Here is a 16,293-nt window from a genome sequence, read left to right on the forward strand (position 1 = left end):
ATAATTTGCGAGTCATTTCAGATACCTGATAAGAATTTAGCTTCATGGAATAAAAACCATAAAGTGGTTCAGTTCTCTCACAATGCACAGTTTGAATTTCACACACAGATATTCAAATTAGAAAGAGGAAGAACAGGGTGAGCTTGAGGCCGACCGGCTTCTTTGCAACATGTGTATCAGGAAAAAATAAAAAAAGTCAAATAATGTCATGAGGTGCATCTTATTATGCGAAAACACAACAATAAGACAAGGACCGGTTTAAGAAACATGCATACAGTGTTTATTTTGCAACCAGGACACATTAAATAAAACTACAAAGATACTTCACTTATACAAAAGATAGATTATATCCCATTCACGTACAAAATAACAATAATTTACTGTATAAATTAAAATTTGTCACAATTTTTTTTTTTGCTATTTACACTTTAATGAAAACAATATTTTGGTGCCTCAGGACCACTTCACACAAGGTGAAAGCGCCTGGTGTTTTCATGTCATCGAGCACGAACAGGACATTCACATCAATTACAGCTGGAGAAAAGCAGGTTTCCACCGCTTGGAGGATGGTGTGGAATTTTACGATTGACCAAAGGATGGGAGAAAAACACACACACACACACACACACACACACACACACACACACACACACACACACACACACACACACACACACACACACACACACACACACACACACACACACACACACACACAAAGAGGGGGTTTGCATAATTCAATGGGCTATCCAAACAAATATGACCTTGTTAGATTTTAACTGTCAGTGTTTGTTAGCTTGTATTTGATTCCAGCACACATTAATTTTCCCATCGCTCTCTCGTCTACGCCATTTTCTCCTTCTCTCTCTACGCATGGTCTGCTCAGAACATCACAGTCCCAGGGGCATGTGCTCTTGTCTTGCAATAATTAACACGAGTTACAGTTGGGCAGACAGGCATAACATAGCAAAGAATCACTTTTTTTTTTTTTTTTTTTTTTTACTTCTTTGTTTTTAAAAGTCCCAAATTCTGTCCGACTCTCAAATCAGGGGTTCGCAACCTTTTACCACCAAATGAGACATTTTTGCTCCTTCTCCAATCAAATAATGAGACCAGAGCTGCAAAACATGCTTGACCTTTTAAAGGAATATAGCAAACCTGTAATTTATGACATCCATGAAATTAATTAACTTTTTACTCTTTTCAACGTTAATCTTTTAGACGTTTGCAGTTTTGGTTCATCCATGCTAGCTTTCCAAGCTTTGCGGTCATGATGAGGTTTGTATTTTATTATTACCATAGACATTTATTTTTGACTGAAACAGTTGCAGACCCCTGCAGAACTCTTAAAAACTGCCCCGACTTGATAATGCCACTGCAATTGTAAAGTCACGAGTGAAAACACAGTCTTTAGTTTCAAGTGCTCAGGTTGCTGCACAAGTACATTGTTTTTATTCTGTTGTCACCAAAACTGAAAGAAAGAAAAAAAAGGGGGTGTTTGTTGAAACAAAATTAAGTGCATTGAAACCCAAACCAGTGATAGAAACAATAGAGGCAAAAGAAAAAAATTGCTATGCCAATTGTGCATTGGGGGGGTTTTGACCTTTCACAAGTATTTAAAATGTCACGACAATGCAGAGAAATTGATTACAGCTGCAGACCTGCTGTCCAGTTCAGAGTGCTTTTGGTTTTTATCACTTATGGAGGAACATTGGTGTGCAAAATTACAACCCGAGGAAACTATTTTGGACATATTTAAACCATCACACATTACATCTATACAACATCTGAAATGAAACTATAAAAAATGACATGGCGCCACACAGTGGTGTCGTGGTGAAGACTTCTTCTTATAGTGAGAGGATCATTCGATTCCAGGCATGAGGTGAACCTACATTGGCTGCAGGAGTAAATATGTCTGCGTGATTGTGGGTGTGTGTGTGTGTGTGTGTGTGTGTGTGTGTGTGTGTGTGTGTGTGTGTGTGTGTGTGTGTGTGCATTAATCCTGTCATGAACCTTTTACTCTGATAGGATGCGCTGAATTTCTGTAAAAAATTTTACTTTAGCTTTGATTAAATTGGCAATATGAAGTTTATCAATACACACTGTTTTAGAGAAGATTAGTTAATTGTTGAACCATTCAAGTTAAAGAAGAAAAAAGTCACTCACTTTTATATCAGTCTTAAATCAATTTGTTTAGCAGGAATAAAAATCCACACACTTTAGAGATCAGTGGATGGGTAATGAGTTTGAAGTGTTTTAACTGATTCCTCATGTGGTTTGCTGATAGACACTGGATGGTGGGTCATAAATGTCGTTTTTTCCCCAAGATGAAATACAATATACAACAATATTCCCTCCCCCTCCATAATTAAAAGACAACCTAATGTGAACAATGTGTTCAGTAAATGTCCACGACTACACATAAGAGCACACAAGATAGAAAATAATAAAAATCATTTGAATCCTTTTCTGTCATTATGAGTAGTTTTCCAAAAGGCTTTGTGAACATTATTGTAAAACAAAACAAAACAAAACAAAAAAAAACAACCCAACTCATCTTTAAATCATCTAATGTTCTTTGTGTAATAAAAATGTAAAAGATCCATTCAGGAGAGGTGTTTTGTTGAACGTACTATGTTTAAAAAGTAATGCTTTTGACCACTGTACAAGATCTGGCAACATTTTTTTACATGTAGAAATATTTTTCCTTTCTTTCTTCTTTTTTTGAATGAATCTCTTCATATCTGCATTAGTTTTTAAAGGAGTTGCAGACTTCTGAGACGGACACCAGTCCATTCCGTGAGAGAAACAGATGTGAGGGAAAAGGAGATCCTCAAGGCACTTGAACGCCATCAAACCGGAAAGAGACGACCCACTCACAATCCAGCGAGGAGAAGCCTTCAGATCTTCCCTAAATGGCAACTTGTCTCCAGCAAACTGCACCACCCGGCTCCCCACTCCACCCCGCAAAGGAGCGCAAAGGAGGTTGTTTTTTTTGTTGTTGTATTTTTTCCTCCCCACCCAAAAACCTGTGAGTGCTGAGAGGTACGAGTGGGCGAGCTCGCTCTCCTTCTCTCTGATTCTCTTGTTTTTGTGAGTGATTCATCCCCAAAGTGCTGCGTTAGATGTACCTTCTGTGGAATACGTGTCCTGCTGGCCCTCTCCACTGAGAGCCAGCTGTCACGTAGAAATATAAAAAAAAAGAAAAAAAAAGAATCAGAACAAAACTTTAGTGCTTTGCATACACAAGTGCAAAGACACATAAATATACAACTCTTTGGATGGGAGGATTCTGGCTGCAGGTGTTACAGCATCCATGTAGCATGTGTATGAAACAACCCGCAGCCTCTTCCTGAATTGGGATGAAGATGAGCTGATGTTCTGCACTCGGCTGTACTTCCACTCATGAACCTGCAGTCTGGAGGTGTTTTTTTCTTTCTTTTTTTTTTTTTTTCTTGTTTGGAGGTATGCTGATTGAGTGGGACATCCAATCTCAGTCCGAGCTGCATGTCTTCCTATGTTTTTCTCTCCTTTCCCTCTTTGCCAGCACTGACAGCCCTTGCCTGCCTGCCTCTCCCCCCCATACGCCATCACTCCGGTGCTAAAGCATGATGGGAGGGGCCTGACCACTCAGGCTCACAGGCTATTTAGTAACAGTCACTCAGTCAGTGGTCATGAGCCACTCAAGTCGTTGGCTTGTTTAGCGTCGCGCCTCATAGAGTTTCATTGTCCGAGGGCCTGGCATTCGACGGCGGCTCCTCATGCAGGGCAGTTTGTGGGGTGGTGGAGGTGTTTCAGATCAACAGTGGAGCTCGGCAAAATCACTAGTTGCCCACCAGTGGGCTGAGGTCCCCGTGGTGGTTCTTTAGCTTTTTCTTGAAGAGCGAGATGGTGGACGGCCGGTAAAAGATGATCCAAGGCTCGGTGGACGCCGTGCTCTGGCTGCAGCTGTCGGAACCGCTCACCGTGGGGATGTTGGGGGACCTGAGAGGGAAAAACAAAGAGGACAGGAAAAGACAGGTCAGGAGAATGTTTTAGGAAAGAGCCATTCACAACCGTAAAGCCAATAGGATTTACAACAAGTCTGCAAGGAAACAGCAACATGTGGTGCCACTGGATTGCATCAGCACATACAGAACAGCTGATATCTGCAAAGTTCCTCAGGAAAACTAAGAAACTCTAACAACTTTAAAGACTTCAGAAATAGACTTCTTTCAGAGACGGGCTGCTTTCATTCATTGGTGGTCCGGTTAGTAAAAATTAGTATGTGAATACAGTGCTTTAATAGTTAGTTGACTAGAAAATAACTGAAAAATCAATGTGTTACTTTTAGTTGCCTCCCTTATTTAGGATGTCTTAATATTTGTATTAGTGTAACACTGTGTGGGGCAGTCTGACTGATCTATTCAGTTCAGCTGAAGTTAAAATGACTGGCTTGAAGAAAGGTTGTGGTATACACACTTTATTTTGTTATGTTTCAATCAATCAATAAGGTCTGATGTTTCCAGCAGTCCCATTAAGCCGACTCTTCCAGAAGCCACAAGAAAACAAGTGAGGAAACAATTCCAACGTGCAGACAGCTCCTATAAATGTAAGATCATATTGCTTTCGAGGCTCTGAATAAAACTCCAGCACTGCAGACGCATGATAAAGCCATTCAAGGTTCAGGACGGCTTTGCAGCCCTCCAAAACTAACATAAAGCTGGGTACGTACTGGTGTTAATGCAGAAATTAACAGAGTTTATTTAACCTGTGCCTATATATTGTGGTATTCCATCAGTGCTCACTTTACATTCTGCAGTCCTGTGGGATAAAACTGGCTGAATATCAGTCCAGACCTTCAACTATTGAAAACTGTTGAGGCCCTGAAATCTAATCTCAAAGAGGAAGTGAAAAACCTCTTACTTTCAAATCAACTACAGCTAAAGCAACACAGTAGTGTACCTACATCTTTGCAAAGGATTTTTACATATTTAGCAAGAACATACAAATAAATTCATCAATTTGAATATTTGACTTTTTTTATTAATTTTTTTTATTAAGTAAACATCAGGCCTTTAAGAATATGCACACCACTGCATTCCTCTTAGGACTTCAGGACAATGTCACGAATATATAATCCTGTTACCTTCGCTAAAATATTTACACGAATGAAGCGAAATCCACACAGACAAAGCTTTAAAATGTGACCCCTGGTTGATCATGCGCACCAAACATCCTCATACTCACTTGACTGTGACGTGCAGCAGCAGCTTCGCCACCATGGCGATGACGGTCAGGATGAGGAGAGCAGCCAGAGCATAGATGGTCCACACTGCACGGAGGGAGCGGCGAATTAACAAGACATCAGATATCCCATCAGGCTAATGAAAAGCAAACTGAAGCAGACTGAAAAGATTAGCAGGCCAGGGATTATTCATCCACGACTGGCGCACCTGCAAGCAGCGTTCATACAGCATCAGAGCACATCTGCTCTCTCCTGCCTGAGAAACACGTCACTTTGAGACAAAGCTGGGAAAGAATAACACTTGAAGGAAGCAGGAAAGCACGTCAGTTCAACCAGCTGATTGTGATCATTTGGGAAACCTAAAGTAAGTCTGCTTGTGACTCAGAGATGGGAGGAAACAAATGTCAGGCAGTGTTAGTTCCATGTATGATCTCAGGGAGCCACTCTGCACCAGAAACATTTCAACAGGGTGCGATTTATGAAGAAACCAGAAGGGATGTTTCCAACCGAGGGTGGGAGCATGACTCAAGCATGCCTGATTTCTTATTTCATTTTTGTTTGTTTTTTTAAAAGACTAAGGTGAAAATGGAATAAGAGGAATTTAAAAGTAACATTCAATTCATGAAAAGGCATTTGCTTTGTACTGAAATCATTGTATTTCCAACCAAAAACAATGATACATGTTGATAAGGCTATTGTATCAAAATAACAGTAGGCTTTGATATGTGTTGGGGGGTTTTTTTTGCATAAGAAAAAAGAAGAAAATAAAGGTTATGGTATGCATGTTTGTGCGTCGGGAGAGTGCAGAATGTGAGTACTTTTAGCCCAGGAAATTATCAATGAAACTGTTAAAAGCCATATGATAACTGCAAATCAGGATGCAATGGTTATAGCAGAAATTTTGGGGACATTTCATAATATTATTCAGCAAAATAATCAGTGAATTGAATTTATGTTGAAATTGTAGAAATGTTTGATACCAATTGCTTGTTTTTGGGAAAACAGACTTTTTACAACTTATACTGTACCCCACGACAACAAAAAACTTTAAGGATCACATTCAAAGGTTATTATAGCACTATTCTTCTGGTCTGGCCTACTAAAGATGAAATATGGCCTTTGAAGTAAAATGGTTTTGACACCCTTGGCCTAAGCAGTGAGTCACAAAATATCGTCCTTAAGTGGTACATGGATGTATTGCAAGGTATTATTTCAGAAACTTCGGAAATGAAGTGCCGTGAACTCTGAATAAAACTACTGCACATTAAAATAAGGTATGTACGGCATTCACGCGAATTGAGCTTTTTCAGTTGGAATTTAATCAACAGTTATTTAATGTGTTCTCTCCAGTCTGCTGGATTAGTAGCTTTACTAACTGTGAGAGGAGGTTGGATGTTATCCATCAGTTGAACGAGTAATGCATCGACCAGAATAGAGAGTAGACCCCTCTCACACATCCCACCTGGCAAATCGCACCCCAAGTTCAACAGACAGAGGTGACTTCAATACACTCAGAGAAACAGGAAAGCTCCTGCAGCGTCCCAGCAGAGGTAGAGAGAAAAGCGATGTATTTTGAGTGTTCACATACTAGCGCTGTGGCCGGTGGTCTCGCCGTGTCCAGCCCACTGACCTGGCATGTTGTGCTCCGGTTTACCGGGGCTGGACGTGATCACGTAGAGGATCTGGGAGGAGTGCCCGTTCGACGTGCTGTTGGACCTCTCGGTGACGCCGCCGGCGAGCCCGGGCCCCACTGTGCTCGAGGTGTAGGGCCGCTCGTCTTCGTCGTCTCCCTCTGCCTCCGCTGGTCTGCCGTCATGGCCTCTGAGAGCTGAGGAAATGAAAGGAAAGGACATGAGCAAGATTTAGAGAGTTTGAGCCAGACTTCTATCATGTAACCTTAATACACAGGCAGAGGGTCGATGGATTAACTGATGAGGTGACGAGTCTCTTTTATATGGATTAACAATATTGTATTAACAATTCTGGCATCTTCAGCTGCTCACGATGGTCCCAAACAGCAGAAAACTATCACTGATAAAATACTCTTGTGTGATTACTTTCTGTAAGGATAAGGACAGTTGTACAACTTTTTAGATGTAATTTAACAGGTCAATCCATTTTCTTGGTGACATTGCTTGCTTTATGCCATATTGCCCAACCTCAACAAACAACACTCTACTACGGTTACAAATCTATGCCTCATGTTATACCATCCCCATAAAATGTGATGGATTTATCTCCTTTTCTTCTTTCTTTTTCCCCCAGATAGTCTCGTGCCAGTGACACCGGAGTGCAAAGGCCCGGCCGTGTTGTTGTAATCTCTACAATTTGAGGACATACATCACTTAGCGCCCCTTTAATTACCCCTGTGAGTAAACTGAGGTGCAGCAGTCAGCACGCAGTAACAGGATACATTGTGCCGATCACGTTGAAAAAAAACCCCCAAAAAACGCAGCCGAGGTACGAGTGAATATTTAATACCTACTGTGTTTGTTAAGCAACAGATTGACTTTGTAAAAACACTCCAGTGTTCTGTAAACATGTAGTGCTGAGAGCTAGGTTGTTTTTTTTATCCTTCCCTCGACGCAGGCGCGATTCAAAAAGTGTTTGCAATAAATTCTGTTTGCTTTAACCTGCTTCAAGCTCCAGATGTGCACAGTTTGCTTCATAAAACAACAGAGCCAAGGAGCCATGGACTATTTCCACTCATTTATGTGATCCCAGAGGGAAGCAATATCCTAAATAAAATCTCCTCTGCCTTTCATTTACTCCTCCTAAACATAGATGTGATGTGTTTAGAATCGCTGTGTGATTTTCAGAATTTTCCTTTTGAAATGCTGCTGAGAAACAAACAGTGGAATGTCTCATGCTGATATCTATGAGTGTCACTGGACTCTTTCATAATTCTGTGAACTTCGGGTGAAATGGCTGCAGTCAGTTGCAAGTGAGACACTGCAAACTTTCCTTGAATGTGTCTAAAAACGAAAAGGAAATATATATGTGATGCGGGGAAAAAGCAGGCTAATGTCACTTTGACAAAACCACTTTATTAAATACATTTAATCGCAAATAATTAGCCCAAAACAATGGTTTACACCACTTGACACTACTTTTTTGGTTTTCCTTTTGGGTAAAGGTGATTGCTTTGATAGGTGATAATATCTGTAAAATAAAAATAAAAGTAAAAGATTAAAAAAAAAAAAAAAGATAAATTGTTAAAATGTTGAACCAACAAATGTAATACAGATGGCTTTACCTTCATAGTCATCACAGAATCAATAATCCATTAATCAATTATTTGACTTGTGTTGGTAGAATTAGTCCTTGAAAGACAATGAGCATGATGGCAAGCTATTTACAAATTGTACTCTTGTTTTTACACAGTGCATTAATACAAATACTATTTCTCATGTGCAAAACATTTGTTTCTTGGAGATTTACAAAGGTTTAAAGCTTGATAGTGTCCAGGAGTATTAAACACACTACAAAATGAAAATGTTCCCTCTTTCAGTTCGCCATGAATTTATTCTGACAATTCAGCTACTGATATCCATTTTTATACATTGAATACTAGTAATCCTTCTATGTATCAGAACCTTCTCTTCCCCTTGTTGATTAGCCTGTTTCTACTGCCTCGTTAAACATGTTTCCAGCAGGTTTGTGAGCAACGTCCTCATCAAACACTGTTTTGATCCGAACTTGTTCCAATTGTCCATGAATGGTGGTTAACTGTTAAAGCAGCGTGGGATTTTTTTTCTTCTCTTTTATTTTTTCACATAATCACTCAACCTGACTGTGACATTCCCAGAACTTCCCACATGTTCCCCATTTGCAGGGAAAATAGCAGGCTTCTCACTCAGTCACAGCTGAAATACGCTGCCTTCGTCATCTGAGAGCATTTATCCCAAAATTACCGCTTCAACCACTCCATCTGCAACCGAGGAGATTTTAACCATGTTCCTCGTCGATACTCTGTCTAACAGCTGTCTTTCTCTCTGCGCCTAAGCCACCGTGTACGTTTCTCTCCATCGTTCGATTAAAAAAGCTATTATTTTGGGAGGGGTGACCTTTTTCTTGTATCACATCACAGATTCCATTTCTGAGATACACAATGAAAGATCTATGATGTCAGCCAAAAGGATCGCGCCCATCCAGAGGTCAGAGGAGTATTTTGACCTCCCGATATTGTTTTTGCTGCAAAGCCACCAGGAGAGAAAAAAATGACACAGGGATTACAAATAGGGCCAGAGAGGGAGCAGATAAGCTCTCTCTCTAACAGTCTCTGAGCTTGAATGTCACCTACGCTGAATTATATCAGTGGGTGCTTTGTACTCCCTCCCAAATATTAATCCATCAAATCATTTCTGCTCCATTCAGGCTACTCACGAGAGAAAATGAGAGCACTGTCGAGACAACTTCTCTTTCTCCGTCTCTCTCTTTAATCTACACAAATTTGTCACATCAGCCAGAGATAAAAAGCTATTTGCTGTGAGGTCTTCAACTTTCTTTGAGCTACAATTTCTCAGTTAAGCATCCTCCGCGCAGTGAAATCGGAATATCAGAAGGCGTGATGCAAAAAATTAGAGAAATCTGAGTGCAGCCGGCATGAAAACTTGCCATGCAATGCACCCGGGAACACGCAGAGGCAACAGCAGCCTGCTGCAGATTGATAAGAGAGCAAGTTCCTAGAAAAACAAAACATTATTTAAAAATGCAACATCACCCGGGGCGGTGAGACATTGGCTCGTAAATGGAAAGAGAAAAGGTCCTGGCATGTGACGACTGGCTCACCACAGCTACCAGGCGGTCCACTACTACAGGCTGCTGTGCAGCACTCAATTATGCAGACAGAAAACAATCGATCATGCAAATGTGCTACTTCAGGGGGTTTATGTAGGTGTCTGAGGCTGATTAAATTGATATCTGCTGCGGTTGTGGCTCAGTTTCCAAACCTAAGGTTGGGGGTTCGATCCCCTATCTCTCTCTATTGAAGTTCCTTTAAATGAGGTGCTGAATCTCAAGTTGCTCCCAATGGTGTGTGAGCATATTGTATTGCTGTGTGAGTGAATTAATTCATGCGACAGAGCAGAGGTGTCAAACTCATTTTAGTCCAGAGGCCACACACTCCTGCAGTAAATAAAACATAATAATATAATAACCCCCCCCCCCCCCCCCCAAGTAAAACGTTTAGGACAACACCAAACAGTAATTTTAATTTGTTTTAGTTCAAAAACAAGTATAAATAGTTAACATATCTTTTACAGAAATTCTACATTTTAAAGACAAAATAAACTTTTTAACATGATGTGAAGTTATGTTTTTAATAATGCCACCTTTTACAAAATATTCCCAAAATTTCACAAATTCACTTTAATACGGATGTCTTACTACAATACTGTACTAACCAGTTAATTACTTGAAAATCTATTTGTTTGGTTCATTTTTAGATGTTGCAAGGTTCAGCTCTGAGACCGGGTTTCACTATCTGGAGGGCCAATTTCAGGCCTCAGGTTGTAAGTTTATCTCCCCCGAAGCTCAAGTGATAAAATGCACTCGATGAGCAAAAGCCAGTCAATATTTCTGTGATGATACTTAATGTGAAATGACCAGAATTCCCCATAAAGCCAGTGTGTCCTCACCTTGGTACAGCAGAGCGAAACCCTGCGCCTGGTTGGTTCGGTCCGAGAAGAAGTACAGAATGACAAAGTCGCCCGTGATGTTCACCAGCTCCCGCGGCGGGCTGCGCCAGTCGAAGCGGGCCACAACTTGGTTGGTGTAGCCGTCCAGGAGCTCCACCATGTCGGCCTGGTCGGAGATGTCGAAGAAGGTGAAGTTGAAGAGAATGGCGGAGGACCCCGGGACCTGGATGGTCCAGTAGCAGACACGGCCGGCCCCGTATTTGTCGGGGAAGTCGGGGGAGTAGATCACCCCTGAAGGAGCGGTGTAGTTCCCACCGCAGGCCCCCACACGTGCTGGATGAAAGAGCACAGGAACAATGGAGAAAGAAAGTCAGGGTGTCTGCTTGGTCATGTGTGATTCGCTTCCAAAGGATGGAACAAGTGACTATGACGTTACTGATACACATCCTGTTGTGTTGATAGTGCCACTAAATTCAGATTTAGCTTTAAGAAACAATGATAATGGCTAAGATCACATATATTTCAAACCTCACTTCCACAACTGTTGATTTATAAACGTTATGTTCAATTTGGGTTTGATACCAGCAATACATTTTAGATAATTATGTTGGATCAGGTTTTATTCTTAATGCGCAAAGAGAACATTTGAAACTGGAAATCATAAATATGGTAAGTATCTAAGCTGTGAAAGATAAAATTATTTTTTCATTTGTCCTTCAGACAGAATATATGTAGCTGATCCACAGGACACTTTTCTGCATCGCCAGCTTTCAATTTCAAGTTTCATTTGAAGAGGAGTTTTTCCAGGAGTTGCAGTTGAGTTAATATATTGTGACATTTACAAATGTTAAATGATCAGTGCAGGTCAAACAGAAACATGTCAGCAGACGATAAGGCAGATTGAGTTGTGCAGTAAGAACTTAAAAACTAACTTGGAGAATAAAGGTAGCCTTAACTCCCTTTCATATTCAGTACCCTAAATACTGTAGACTGCAATGTCAAATGTTGAGCGGACAGGGGAGTGAGGAAAGCTCTTAGTCAGCCTTCTGCAGATGAAACTCAGCCTTTCAGTCAACATAACATATTGATGACTGACAGACCAGTTCTCACTTGGTTTATACAAACTGTAGACACAACATGTCTTTGCCTTTAATTTGACTTATTTTTTCTTTCCACAAATGCTGAAACCGGTGAATCAGTCCCTGAATGACGACAGATGGCGCTCACTGTCAAAGATGATGACCCAGCCGTCTCCGCCGCAGGGCTGCGTGTGGTCGCCGAAGCAAACATGGTTACACTCCTTGCTGGGAGACTCCCCGTGGTTTCGCAGGTCGACTTCGTTGCCACAGAAACAGGCATACCCCGACTCCATGCCAGCCAGCTACAAAACACCAAGCAGAAGAATACAAATAGTTTCATCAGCACAACAACACAAACTTTACACAGTACTCGTCGTCATCGACACCATTTATTCATTCATGGTTGAAAGCCATCATGTATTTAGTCTGAGAGAACAAAGGTTTTGGCCATATTTGAGAAATGTTACATAACTAATTGATGTTCATTTAAAAGTGATTTTCAGCCTTGTCTGATGTGAAATTGCATTAATGATAGACGACTGTCCAAACCTCTATACCGCCCCCTGGTGGCCTGTTTCAGTGTAGGTCATTAATGCTACATCTGCCCCAGTGATGAGGGCAGATCACTGGGGCAGTGAGTAGAGAGAAATGCTAAAAAGTAAACATATGAGACAAATGCTTTTTACTTTCTTCTGTCTATTGACTTAGTGGAGGTTCTTCGAAGTGATACTTTAAGATCAGTTTAACTTTCAATTAGTTCATCAGGGACATAAAAACATAGTTAATCCTGGAATCATCTTTTCATTTAATGCACACAATCTGTCGTCCTGTTTCAAAAGAATTTAAATACGAGATAACATTTTGTTTTAATCTCCAAATCTTTTTGTTTTGTGTTTTTCTTGCCTTCTTCTTCCATTTATGTTGTATATATTTCAAACTTCATACAAAGACTGCATTTACATAAACCACATTTTCACATGAAAACGTCATCATATAAATGGCGCCTTTTGCTCCATGGCAACAATAATCTTTTTCTCATGATAACAAGATGCAGAAATGTGAGTCAGTTTGACCACAACCTCTCAGCTGATCAGATGCCTTCCTTTGAACACAGAGCTACAAATGGAATAAACCCTAAAGAAATAACACCTATCCAGCTTGTAACCAAATCCATTTTTAAACGGTTCCTAAAAGCGCCGCAGCAGGAATGTGGAACGTCAAAAAAAATTCACACGTCTCGACCTCGCCACCACTGGCTGAATTTTCTCAAAAGAGTTATTGTCATTCATTCGAAAGGACATCATTGTTCAATTTTTCGGGCCCGAAAGAATTCGTGGAGCAGAAGGTGCTGCATCATTTCCCTCTCTGCATTTTTCCTCGTGATATAGGAATTCGTGGAGACTCCGCTCCCGCCAAGATGCATCAAGTTAAGTCCTTGTGTTTCATCTGATGTGATAATGTTTCGAACCACCAACACGAATATTTGTGGAGAAGAAAACAAGGGACGGCTTGGTGTTGCTCACATCAGAGTCACATGAGATTTCCAAGCACTGACATTTCACACGTGCACTGAAACAGTGGCAACGGTGGGCACACGACGCCAGTCTGTTGCGAGGAGAGACTGAGGCGACTTGTCAGTATCTGTCAATGCAGATGGAGCTGAATTGGATCTGCTGAGACAGAAAATGAACACCTGGCACAGTTTAAGAGGCACAAGATATAGAGACGAGAGGAACGCCCGGAAGGGGAGGAGCCCACTGAGTTAATAACCATTCATTTCCAGCTGTCAGACTTGATTAAAGTGATGATTTGTCATTTGCTGCCTGGTACTGAACAGGAAGTGTGACGACTGAATAAAGAATCCATTATGGCGATAACTCAGGCAACTGCCTATGAGTGGAGATTACTTACATGTCAGACTTTTTCAAAAGACATGACACAGACAGTGTACAGAAAGGTTTTTTTTTGCCAGTATGTTAACACATTTAAAGTTTCAGGATGTTGTTGTTTGATATTTGATTTCCATCCGTCCAATTCCCAGTGAAAAGAACGGATGGATTCAACCGAACATCCTAACTAACAGTACCACTTTCAAACATGTGATATTTTGAGTCACACTAATGTTTCATCCCCCTCCTTATGGGAATTTCCTTAAATAGAGTACACACACTCGATTTAAGTAAAATGTGGTCTCATTAGATTTTGGTGACAAGATTACCACAGCCTCATAAGTCCTTGTTAACGCACTCGGTGCATGCAAATTCAAGAGGCCTTCACAGGGCGTAATCGGGGTCTGACTGTATAGTATACCAGTATAGTTGCAGTGCATAAGACATCATCATCATGGCAGTCTTGACTTTAAACTCTACTAAACCCCTATGGATGAAAATATAATATGAAAATCAATATTTCTGACTCCTTCACAAATCAGGTTTTTCTAGCTGTCGACGCTGTGGACAGAAACTGTAATGACACCTTAAGAGCCACGTTTCTCATGTTGGGGTTTGTCCTTTGTCCTTTATTTTAGGCCTCCATGAGTTGTTTTCCCTTTAGTTCCCTCTTGTATTCTTCCATGATGGCTCCTGGTGGTGTCCTTGTGTTTCATGAGTCTCTGGTTCCCTTTATACTTCATTCTCAGTGTGCATACAGTATATGTACCTTTCTCACTCCAGCTCGTCTGCTCATATTGGTTACAGCCTCACTTTGTCTTTCTGTTCTTGTCCTAGTTCAGCTTGTCCTTGCTTTGAACCCTCACCTGTTTATGACAACTTATCGGATTATCTGTACCTTTGCGTGTCACTGTATCCAATCTCGTCTGACTCCTGGCTGTTCTTTTGGGTAATTTGCTTGAGCCCTGGCTTCATGATAGAAGTATAAATCATACCAAGACTGCATGGTCTCATATTAGGTTTGACCTTTATTGTTCACTGTCTTAAAGTCTGTATTCTCAATAAATGTCTTTAAAAAAAAATCATACATCCCGACTTGAAACCTAATGAATATCGTAAGAAAGCCTTGAGGGATTATCTTCAAATGTGAATGATGCAATCACTCTTGCAGAAGAAGAACTGGATTTGGAGATTTTGGTGGGCAAACATCAAAAGCTGAGGTTACTATGACCTCACATTCATCTCATGTTTATGAATCCAACATCTCAGGCCGAGTGAACACAAAGCACAGTAACAACTGAAATGAGTCTGCACCAAAAGGCTGCACCAAGTGAACAACTACAAGAACTTCAAATTATTTTCATATTCTTGATTTCATTTGTAATCGCACCTTGTACCGTTGCTTCCGACAGAAACTGATGCAGTACTGGATGGTGAGCTTGTTGGAGGTCACACTGGAGCCGGACAGGGTGGCCGGGTCCCCGTTGTCTTTGAAACAGCCCAAGTTTCCAGGCACTGCGGAGGGACAAGTAGGGGAGGTAGGAAAAGGAAATTATCAGTTCCACATGACAACTTGGTGAAAATCTGAACTGACACTTGACATTTAGTTTGAGAATGTTGTGCAGCAATGAGGACAATCCCACATTTTCCCATGAAAGTGTGATGGAGTTCAATTAACTGCAGAGGGGTTGCAGGTAAGTAAGGGTAAGGCGCAATTACAGCAGGTTCAAGCAAAATCCTGGTTTAGAGTTTATGAAACACATCATACATCGCAACTCAGGAACCTTTAATTAACTCATGGCCGTGTTCAACTGCAACAAGTTGTATCGTCATATCTGTGATTTCTGCAATTGGCAGCCACACCCTGAAGAGAAATCTACGCTTACAAACTCCACAAGTGTTCAAGCTGCTTGGATCCTGAAAATAAGAGATAAGGAGATGGGATTTGTCATTGTGAATGATGAGGAGCAGGGAAAAGGTGAAAAGGGGCAGGAATGTTCAAGTCATGGCGGCAGAAAAGTAGAAATCAGAAAAAAAAAGAACGAAAAAAAAAACAAGCAAGTTGCAACAGATTAGGAATAAAACATGCATGAATCTGCATTTGCATTTGGTCAGAGGTGAAATTTCACAAATCTGAAAAGCCAACCGAATGGGGGAAAAAAACCTAGCGCAATTAATTTTTCGAGATGGAATTTAAGAAATGGCAAGGACTGGACAAAACCTAAATCCCACATTTTACACATTTCTTGAGTACTTCAATCTGCTATCAGATGAGCTCAGAAAAACTCAAATATTTGCGAGTAGGTCAGATTCCATAAGACAAACCGAGGAGGACAGATGGATCACTGACCAGACCGGTTGATGGAAGATGGCTGTTGACGCGTCTCCAGATCTCATTCAAGCAGATGAATCAGCCTGCCTCCCTTTATACGTGGCGCATTCATCAAATACAATGC

General features: G+C 40.9%; 1 protein-coding gene across 1 annotated transcript in view; it reads right to left on the bottom strand.

The window, feature by feature from the left end:
• Nucleotides 1–294: 294 nt before the first annotated feature.
• kremen1 (kringle containing transmembrane protein 1) overlaps nucleotides 295–16,293 on the bottom strand; it is a 70,987-nt gene continuing 54,988 nt past the window's right edge. The window contains exons 4-9 of the mRNA XM_080499016.1: nucleotides 15,228–15,352; nucleotides 12,097–12,250; nucleotides 10,870–11,202; nucleotides 6,861–7,058; nucleotides 5,233–5,317; nucleotides 295–3,987 (exon numbers count right to left, since the gene is read on the bottom strand). Coding sequence (XP_080355142.1) covers nucleotides 3,828–3,987; nucleotides 5,233–5,317; nucleotides 6,861–7,058; nucleotides 10,870–11,202; nucleotides 12,097–12,250; nucleotides 15,228–15,352 — 1,055 coding nt within the window. The 3' untranslated portion in view covers nucleotides 295–3,827. The remainder of the gene's footprint in view (nucleotides 3,988–5,232; nucleotides 5,318–6,860; nucleotides 7,059–10,869; nucleotides 11,203–12,096; nucleotides 12,251–15,227; nucleotides 15,353–16,293) is intronic.

This window comes from Blennius ocellaris, assembly GCF_963422515.1.
Source record: "Blennius ocellaris genome assembly, chromosome: 7".
Classification (NCBI taxonomy): domain Eukaryota; kingdom Metazoa; phylum Chordata; class Actinopteri; order Blenniiformes; family Blenniidae; genus Blennius; species Blennius ocellaris.